General features: G+C 35.6%; 1 protein-coding gene across 1 annotated transcript in view; it reads right to left on the reverse strand.

Annotated features, from left to right (window-relative positions):
* The window catches only part of hpse2 (heparanase 2), a 106,793-nt gene extending 97,598 nt beyond the window's left edge, over positions 1-9,195 (reverse strand). The window contains exons 1-3 of the mRNA XM_073834584.1: positions 8,945-9,195; positions 6,168-6,322; positions 5,638-5,799 (exon numbers count right to left, since the gene is read on the reverse strand). Coding sequence (XP_073690685.1) covers positions 5,638-5,799; positions 6,168-6,322; positions 8,945-9,195 — 568 coding nt within the window. The remainder of the gene's footprint in view (positions 1-5,637; positions 5,800-6,167; positions 6,323-8,944) is intronic.
* Between the last annotated feature and the right edge of the window lie 1,740 nt (positions 9,196-10,935).

Raw genomic sequence — 10,935 nt, forward strand, 5'->3', positions numbered from 1 at the left:
CTCTACATATATACTATTGTATATATCATAGGTTATTTCAGCCTTAGTTTTACTTTTCAGTTTTATTGTTTGCTTAGTGTTTTGTTAACATTAAAATCTCTAATTATGTAAATTATCTAAATTATCAAAATGTAACCAAAAGTGATGGCTTCATAACGTAACCACTTATTATTAAATGTATATTTCTGCAATGAATACAATGTCATTTTGAACGCTTCAATCAATTTGCATAATGATATGCAATTTGTCTTTTATTCCCTGCATCTATTTAACCATATTACCAAATGTTGCATGCTAATTCTCGTGCAAAACCTATCCACCTTATTCTTCAACATGGAAGTATGACTATGGGTGAGACCTCCTGTTCAACCGATATAAGAAAGTAACGAGAAGAATAACAACATGTAGTAAATGGTAAAACTGTTTGCACTGCAAACCTGTGTTCATAATTTAAAAAAAAAAGGTAATGCACCGTTTTGCAATATCAAGCAGTAAAACAAGCTGTTTTGTACACCTAAAAATAGCTGGACATTTACAAAATTTACAAATGACCACACCACAAAAATTAGGTGGATAGAAAATGAATCACTTGTTTGTCATGACATCTGCAAAACAGCTATATAAGAGCATTTTCTTTACCCAGAAAGAAAGTATAAAACTTTTAAGGTGTCCTCAGTAATTTGCACTGGAAGATATGCTACTCAATATCACACAAAAGCAGCAGTTTTTTGGCAAAAAATGGAAAATGTTTTATATTTTTCTGTTCAAATAATCTCAAAATGGCAGCCCATCAAGTGACCAGTTAACCCTATAAAGCTTGAGATATTAAATAATAATCAAATTTTTCATTTTTTTAAAGGTTGTATCAGCGATTTCTAGCCTAAAACATAAAGTGTCGATTTCAGCTTACCTTTCATCACGATCCGCTCGCTGCCTGCCCCATAAATTGTCTGTGAAAAAACCGCGTCTCTCTGGTCAGCCTAGGGTCCGAGATATGCCAAAAAAAACAATCGGCGCTATCAACACACCACAGATAACCAAACAGTGTTCCAACCAATCAGCGTCAGGGGTTTGGTGTTATGGACTTTCCTACTGGTGCAGGGATGTGAGGGAGGCGGAGCGAACGTCCACAACACCAAATCCCTGACGCTGATTGGTTGGAACACTGTTTGTTTTTGTGTGGAAAGGTTGGTAGTACCGATTGTTTTTTTGGCATATCTCGGACCCTAGGCTGACCAGAGAGACGCGTTTTTTTCACAGACAATTTATGGGGCAGTCAGCGAGCGGATCCTGAAGAAAGGTAAGCTGAAATTGACACTTATGTTTTAGGCTAGAAATCGCTGATACAGCCTTTAATGGAACAGTTTAACCTTTGGACAAAATATAAAAAATGCTTTTGTTGAGCATTTTATCAGGCTCTTATGGCTCATATATTAAGATATATGAGAATTATGGAGCTCATGCTCAATTTTATTCAGTGGCCCAAACTGAACAAAAATAACAAATATAGTGCAGCTGCTGATATTTATATGGCTAAAAAATTAAGGTGGAATTCTGATAAATATCTGTTATCATTTTTTCATAATAAGTTGTATTAGTAAGATGTAGAGATGAATCAGTACGAAAATTCCGTGTTTTCTAATTTCTTATAGTGACCAAAATTATCACATTTATTATATAATCACAGTATTGATCAAATGTGCTGGAAATGTTTAGGCCTGTTTGTTTTTCTATCAACTGGTCAAAACTGACAGCAGGGCATGCAAATTTGATCCATTTTTTGGGGTTGAGGCTAGATTGACCTACCAGGGCTTACTTGGCATGCACATTTCATTTTTGTCACGCTGAACAAAAATGAATGCCTGTATTTGCATTATTGTAAAGATAAGCTTAGGGTTGAGGTGAAGACGTTAATTAAATTAAATTAAATTAAATTTGTTATTTTATGGTGAAATTTTGAGTCACTAACCACAACCGCTTTTTGGCCAGCCAACAACTGCACACAGGCTAAATGTAAATGTAACTCTCTGTAAATCTACTCTCTGACACTAGGTGGTGCTTATGGAAGAGCAGAAATACAGCTGTTTCCCGTAACCTCTGCGGACAAAGCCGCACTGCGATTAAGAATACTACTTTATTAGGTGAAAAACTTTATTAGGTGAAAGCAAAATGCCATCAAATCTTTTCTGAAGACAGTCACAACCTTCAGAGGTAGGTACACTGATAATAATTAATTCATTTTTATAATTCCCTTAGCACTTTTTTTAACAACCTCACAGCTTTCTGCCATGTTTTCACACAAAACAAAACTACTCTGTGTGCTGTGTACACTTGAGACTGTTGCTTAAATCTTTGCTCTATGCTGGACAGTATTTATTTATCCCTAGTTGTTCCAATCGCAGTAACTGAATACAGTTTTAATAGCCATTAAAATTTGAAATGGTAATACTGTGGGGAACGTTATCATGATGTACCGTCAAACCGAAGACATATAATTCAATGCAATACAAAGATGACTGAGAGATGTAGAAATTATAAAAACGTTCCTCACAAGCCTGATGATTATATTTGACACTCGTATTTTAACATGCTCTTTTTATATATAGATAATCAAGTGAACATAAGTTGCTTCAGTCCAACAAGTATTCAACTTTATTATTAACAGTATAAAAGATATAGCGGTAACACTTTCTATGAAGCCCGTATTTATAATACATTATAATGGTATTCTTAAGGCATTATAATGAATGCATGATGCATTATAAAAAACCTTACAATATGTTATATCATCTCATGAGTATTCATAAGAACAGTTTTAATGTATTATAATTTGTACTTTTTTGTGGTTATAGCTTTTAAGAGAATGATTACCTCCTCATAGTTATAACATATTATAAGTCTCATATCTTGCCATGTTTCTCATGTCACTTTACTTAAAGCATACAAAGACCACTTATAAGTAATTATAATAATATTTCCCAAAGAACCCTAAGATCAGGTATCGGTTTAGATAAATGTGTAATATGAACAGTTTGATGATTTTGATGGTACCCTTCAGACAGCTTTTGATAAGTAACTCTGCAACTGCATGTCAGCTAGCAGTAATTATTATTATGCTGAATATATGCTAACACTAAGTTTCGATGTTTCCCCAAAAGACAAACTATTATGTTATATTATAAGTAACTTTGCAAGTACATGAACATTCTACCTAGCCCAACCATAACCTAAGCCTACTAATACTCTAAGGAGTGTTAGTTGGCATGTAGTTAGAAAGTTTAAGCTTATAGTCAATAGACTTAGGGGACCATCAAAAAAAAACGTAATATAATGTAAAAAATAAATGTAATATGATATAGTCCATTATAAATTAAGAAGATTTAATATGCCGTTCATTGTGTGTTATAAATGATCATAATCTTAAAAGTTATAACCTCAAATACTCAAGTATTATAATGTATTATAATTGTTGTTATGATTATTCATGAGATGGTATAACATATTATAAGGTTTCTTATAATGCATTATGCATTTATTATAATGCCTTAGAAATACCCTTATAATGTGTTATAAATAGGGGCTTCATAGAAAGTGTTACCGATATAGCAGTAAAGCAAAAGGCATGTGTACAATTATACTACAATGCATGTTACTTGCTTTAAAAAAGTATGAACTCAATCAGATGTTTTAATCAAATTGATCATTTAGAAGCCTTAGAAATTTGTGCACTCTTCTTTTCCAGGAAATGCAAATCTTTTATAATTGTAACAAAATAACAATGACTAAATTCTGAAAACGCATGTTGTAAATAAGCAGCTTAAACAACAGGCAGCATCATGGAATGTAAAAGCGGCATGGAACTGTAGCAATTTGAGAGCTTTGAGTGCCCTGACCTCGACTTGTCTCAGATGGTTTGCTTTAACTAAACTGGACTAAACTGTAGCGAGTGTAGAGGTGAAAGCTAGTATGACCTTGGGCTTGTCTCACCACGGTTTGTTTTAACTGGCAGGGGGCTTTCGCGCCTATTACTGATAGCTCTAATGAGAAAGGGTCAGAAAAGCCGACCTGTGCCACGCAGAAATGGATGGGGTAGAGCTATCTCACTGCAATTCCCCTGCCACCTGCTAGTGACTGCGCAGGGGGCGTCCTGATTGTTAACAGACGTCTGTGCCGTGCACCCAGGTGTCTTCATTCTCACCAATCAGTCATGCACACAACAGGCTTTTCGCTACAGCACACATGCTGAGATCCATGGAGGGAGAGATTCCTTTGCTAAGTGTGTTTAGATCTAATTCCTCTTACAGCCGCCTTGTCAAACGCAGATGTGCGTAAAAAGATGTTTGGAAAATGAGGGTGAAAGTTAGAGTGCTTTTCACTGAATCTGGCTTGAAGACGATAAGGGATTAGATATGAACGAACAACATCCGGCCTGTCTAATGCCAAGTAGAGTTCAGAAATTCTCATCTGAGCTTGTATATCAATATTAATAAGAAAATGGGCGGCGTGACCCGCACTGGAACTCGCACAGTGCCTGACATAAAACTTAGCACAATCTTTCCACACTAAATCTGCTTTAAACAAATAATCTCTTTCTGGTTGACTGTACCTGATAGTGATTTGAGTTTACATTGAGATTACTGCAACGATTATAATCATAAAACGAAGGCGTTTACACACAAAAAAAAGCATGTCTGTTTAAAGAAAACCCAAAAAAGAATTCCCTTGGAGATGAATCAGAATTCAATCAACAACAGTGTCTCTGCAACAAAAATCACAGCATGATCCAAACTAAATATCACACCTGATCCAACCAAAACACATTTTTAGTGATTTAAATATCCACAGAAATTTAGAGATACTATTGACCCGCTTCCAATTGCATGCAGATCTATAGCAATTGCTTTTACAAAGTGTCATTTCTAAAATCATTGTCAGCTGGGCTTTGTATATGTCATCATTCAGCTTCATTCAATCCTTGATCTGACATTTTCAGTACTACAAAGGTCTCTGACAAATCCTCTGAGATTTTAGCCTTTCAAACATTTATTCCCCCATTAAATGATCTGAACATTTTGGGACAGTGTCTGTGTGTGAGGCTACGAAATCTGAAATTGGACACTGGATTTACAAACAGGCAAAGCACAGCTGTTGAAAGTGATCAATAAAACCATATGCTTGGCTGACTGTTCGCCGGACCGTCCTGTCTCTCATCATTTTAAACCTTTGCGTTTCTGGAACAAGCAGCAACAATTACATCACTGCATTTGTTCGAGTACCTATGATCCTGGACATCAATGAGACAAAACAACTCAACATGATTCAGACAAGCTTAAACAACATAAAACCAAACTATAAACACTAAAATCTCCCAAGACAGGACAATCTGACAATAGATTTGTTAAAAACCTAAACTCTCTGAAAAAGGTGAGGTGATACACTTTCAAAAGGTACTGATATGAACCATTTACGAATAAATACAGTAAAGTACCTTTTAGCTTTTGTACCTTATTTGTACTTTTTTTCTGAGAGCGTATATGGGTTAAAACCTATTTAGTGAAATTCTAAGGCAAAAAACAAAGCCTAACCATGATATAAACTGTATTGGCTCAGTTTCTGCATGTTGCTGTAATCTCCTACCTGTTAATGTGACGTCGCTGTATATATTGGAGAGCTGTTCTTTTAACAAGACCTGTTGCATCTGAGCCGCTTTCTCCCGCTGCAATTCCAGCATCATGTCTGGGTGGCTGGCCAGCTTGCAACCCTTTTGTTTGTCCAGAGCGAAGTCACTGCGCACTATGTCTGCATGGAAACCACGAGAATGCTTTTGGAGTACAAACAAGAGGACAAACTAACCACTAAAAGCGCAATGCATGTGGTTTGCATTGTGGACATGTTTACTAGATACTCGAAATGTATTTTATTCTCATCCATGTTTATTGATAAAACGTCTGAGTAATTAAAAAGCCATTTTTTTCAACAGGCATGCACTGAATAAATGCATCAATATATATTCAAATATATGTTAGGATTATGCATGCATATTTGTCCACAAAAAACACACCTTTAATATCTCAATTCCAAGCAGTGTTTTTAGAAGTTAGAAGTCAAACTTCTCAAGCAATGTGCAAAATACCTGCCTAAGTGAAAATGACCAAATCAGACCTCACCATCTTCATAGTTTTTGAGGTAATAGTCCGGTCCCGGCCCTCTAAACTTTGCGAGATTCTTCAGGTTATGAAACTGGAGAAAGTCGGTCCGTTTGCCCCCAAACCTCAAATAAGCTGGAGAGAGTCCCCGTGCCAGAGTGACTAACCGCTTGGAGCTGTGGATACAGAAAGATGTAGATTACAATACTTCACTGTACAAACTAAAAATTAGCAGTGGTTACCTTAAGGAGCTGTGCGTACCTAATTTCATTTGTTTGAAGTCTGAAGCAGTTATTCTGATTGAGTCATTTTAAAGAATGTAGTCTTGTAGTATTTTTAGTTAATAAAACATGTCAGTTTAAATGTGACCATATGAAGCTATTTAGATTACCTGATTAGACAGTGCATAAAATCACAAAGAGAGCTTTTCTTTATGATTTTACACTATGAGAGTAAAGATGGACAATAAACTGAATAAAGACTTGTTTATATTGTCTATATCCTTTCAAATTTTATAAAGACACATACACGCATTATACAACATATACAGAATACATAATATATGATATAGTATATACACTGTATGCGACACAATGTCTTATTTAATTTGACGATGTAAAGTCTGTAATGCCGACACGAGAAAACCGGATCATTTTCAGAGCAGAGCAATAATTACAAAATAATTACAAACTTTTATTTTGACTATTTGGTATTTTTTATTTGTAAGCAGCGACCTGGTTTTCGCTATTAAATTAGTGCATAACTTTCTTACGGAAACTCAGACGTTCAGCAGATTTAGTGTAATGTATAATTGTGTTTTAGGCCGCAGTGCTGAAATCAACAGCAGATTATTTCACACAGAGCTGCAGCCTGTGGTGCTACACTCTCGTTTCTTTCTAAATAAATAAATACCAGCTTCTTCTTTAGTGCTTTGCTAAATAATGAGACATAATACGGTACCAGTCGTAAAAAGAGAAGCTGTAAAATGTGCACATAAACGTAGGCCTATAAATTGCTCAAATATTCCCTTGCCTTACCTTGCCTTTGAGCGAAAAACAACAGATAAAATAAAAAAGAATAAAATAAAATAGCCTAGAAGTGAAATAAAATAAAATAAAATAAATGTACGTTGTGAATTGTTTTATAATGTTTTGTGAAAGGCAAAAACGACCTAAATTACCACAAACTTTAATCGGTGAAGCCTGTGTTTGGACGGAGGGCCGAAACTGATTTTTAGAAAAGACGGGGGGAAAAAGTTTCAAAAGTAGCTGCACGCAAACTCACATTTCGCACATCTGGTGTCAAGTCTAATAGTTTGATAATTACATTTTAATCAGACCAAGCATGAAGCATGACTAAGCATGTTATTTGGGAAAATTACGAAGACTAGAATCAATCTGACAGAACAAAATATTAGCGCAGCTTACGAAAGAATACTAATTGCGCTAATAAGCGCAATATATTTGCATACACATACTTTAGCATTATGTTATTATTATTAACATTAGCATTGACATTATTAAAACGTTAATTTGAACTCAAGCATGTTTATATCCTTAGGTAAACATTATAAATATCACTTTTACCTCAACGGCTAATCCCAAGCCATATAAGATAAACAAATAATATGAATCGAAATGTCGTGGACGTGTATACAAATGTTACAAAAGTACTCATGTCAAATTCCGCTTTTATTCATTCCTGGTTTCTTTTCATATATTAAAAGAAATAAAGTAGCCTACGCAAATGTAAAACCCAAATACTTTCTGCTTTACCACGTACATCTGCAATAACTTGAACTGTACACAACAGAAAACTAACAATAATGCCACGACAGCAGATTGGGGTTCATATTTATACGGAGTAACTCATAAATTCTATTTTTTCCAACAGCTCATCCTGACTGTAATAATAATTATTTGGTAATACATCGGTAGTAAACACGACATCGATAATGAAACCTGTCTGGGGCTATGAAAGACACTTACATTTCGGTTCTCCGTATGGTTTTGTGTCTTTTCTCCTCTGGGGGCTGGGACACTCATATTCACTTCCAGGTCAAGCCCTGGTGTGCAAATTAACACAACCATTCAAATCTGCGCGTATATTTACAGTTCGCGCTCTAATATATAAATTCATATTCGTATGTGGCGTAAAAAGATGGGCTCATGGGCGAAGCTCATCCCACAACATCGTTTTATTGGAATTCAACAGATGTTTTTTTTTTTTTTAAACAATGCGTGTAAACATGTTGAATTCTACCTCACGGGTAAAATTCATGTATAAAAGTGCGAAGATGGACAGGCTACGCTTGCATTTTACATGATAACATTATAAGCCGCATAGACAGACTATCATATCTCTAAAGAGAACCAAACATGAAGTTTATCTGTGAAAATAAACATCTAATGGGTTTTGTAGTCGCCTATCTTTAGAAAAAATATGGTATTGTGTAAAAATAGTGGATTCAAGACATTGGTCGATGGATTAAAAGTGGTAAAATAGCATTGGGAAGTTATTTGTCACGAAAGATTCATTGATAATGTCTAGCGTTCCTGTTAAGCCTGGTAGCTGTGCTTAGAACATGGAAGATGGTTCCTGGCTGGTCACTATCTGGTCCAGCTTGACTACTTTAAGATGTTATGTTGCTAGTTTAACATGGTCAGCTTTAAACCAGCTACCATGTTCTAAAACACCCCTACCAGTTTAGGACGGCTGCTCCAGCAGGATTCAACACAAACACTTCAGCATCACCAAAGCATCATCGGGCGTAGGATGGAATTGCAAAACTGTAATACCTTAAGAAGTCCAGCCAGCCATCCTTTATGATAGATGGATCCAACTGCAACGAGAGGAAGTTGTCATTCAAAACTTTGACCGGGCTTCGAGTATTGACGTCCAGTAAAATCAAGGTCCTCTCCAGAAAGCTCTGTCTCTTCCCTCCGGACACTGGTCTCCTGTAGGTAGCGGCGGAGGAAATGAGAGACTGGAGTATCAGTGCCAACCACAGTGACGAGCCGAACACTGGGCAGAAGAACTGCCTGGGCATCTTCTGTCCTCAAGCACCGGGCGGAGCGCAGTGAGGGAGATCCAGCAGAGATCTCCTTATAAAACCCGATCAAAAAGCACCTGAAGTGTTTTTATGCCCCTCCTTGAGCGAGGATCTCTGGTGTCTCTTTCAGCCCCCCTGTCTTCAGCTGTTTTGGAGTTAGCTGGAGTAAACTCACGCCCCAGGGCCAGCCTCCATCGCATTGCTGCCCCTGCACCGCCCTCTGTAGTAACGCAACAGCTCTTAAAGGTAAGATGACTCTTATTTAACAGAAGCTTCTTCTGCGGGGGATCTCAAGCATAATTGCTCTGTCTCCACAAAAAGTTAAATAATAATAAGAAAAAGAATAAAATACAACAAAATAGAAGCTAAGTTCTTCAGTTGGTTCTTCAGATGTTCATTGGTTCAGCAAAGAATTATCTTTTTATCCAAAACCATTTATGGCTGTATATGCTTCATGTGAATTAAAAAGTAAACGATGTTACATTAATAGGTTCTTCACAATATCTGCTGTTTGTTTGTTTGTTAGTTTTTTTTATAAAATTAGCAATGACTGTTTTCTAAAGTATAAAGGGATTTTTCAATGGAATCAAGCTGTAAATTCATTTCTGGTTATAACTGGAAAGGTTATTTTTAAAGGCTTGTTTACTGCTATTTCTACATTTCTTTTTTCTTTAGTTACATCATGATTTAATTACTAAAACTGTGTAATTTTGCTTCAGTCTGTATGATCAACTGTTCTTCTTATTTTAAAACAGTCCTGTTGTCGTTATCCTTGAGCAAATGACTTTTTTGTACATAAATGACTACAAATAGTGAATGAATCCGTTCATTTCAAAACAAGATTACGTAAAGAGTATTTAAAGTTGAGCTTTCTCTCTGTTTTTACAGATGAACTGCGCGGATTTGTATCTGAAGGGCTATTCAAAAAACGTGTTTTGCGTTTTTCGTCTCCTCCGACTTGTTTACAAGTTGATATATTGATATGCATTTAAGTAATTCTACGTGTAAATATGAGGTTTTCTTCAAAAAGACTATGGCATTTTTTAGACAATTTACACAGATAAAAGCTTATGAAAATCACGTGGTTGAAAATATTTAAAAAATAAACAATGCTGAAGAATAAAATGCAATTAGTAATTATAATATAATAATCGTAACATATTTATATTGGAAAATATATTGTTTTGTCCGAGTAAGAAAAATATCAATAACCTACTGACATGATAGCCGTTTTTCATGAAAATGTGTTTAGCCTATTGTAATTATCCACAGTTATCCACGGTGGTCTCGTAGGAAACAATTCAGAATATAGAGAGCAAGAAACTACTCTAAAAAATAATAGCCTAATAATAATAATAACGACATAACTCACATTGTGTTCCTCTAACGGGTCCTTGTGTCTAAAATATTTCTTGTTTTGTCTTTTTGAAGTATTCGTTTACTAAGACACCAACGCGAACTAGTTTTCCATCTTTTCGATAAAATAATTGTAGGCAACTGAGAGATATTAAAAATGTATATAATCCCGAAGCAACACAGATCCGACGTTGTTCTTTGTACTTTTACTGCTTTATACACTGCATAGCTTTGCTGTGAAATGTAAATATAAAGTGCTGAACATATGGTTTAGCCTAAAAGATTCAATTTTATGAGTAGGGTGCATCTTTTGGCGCGACAAACCAGCCGACGTTCGATCATCTGAATGTATGATTGTCTTACTCCATGCTCTTATTAAAC

Source organism: Garra rufa, chromosome 2 (assembly GCF_049309525.1).
Source record: "Garra rufa chromosome 2, GarRuf1.0, whole genome shotgun sequence".
In the NCBI taxonomy this organism is placed as follows: Eukaryota; Metazoa; Chordata; class Actinopteri; order Cypriniformes; family Cyprinidae; genus Garra; species Garra rufa.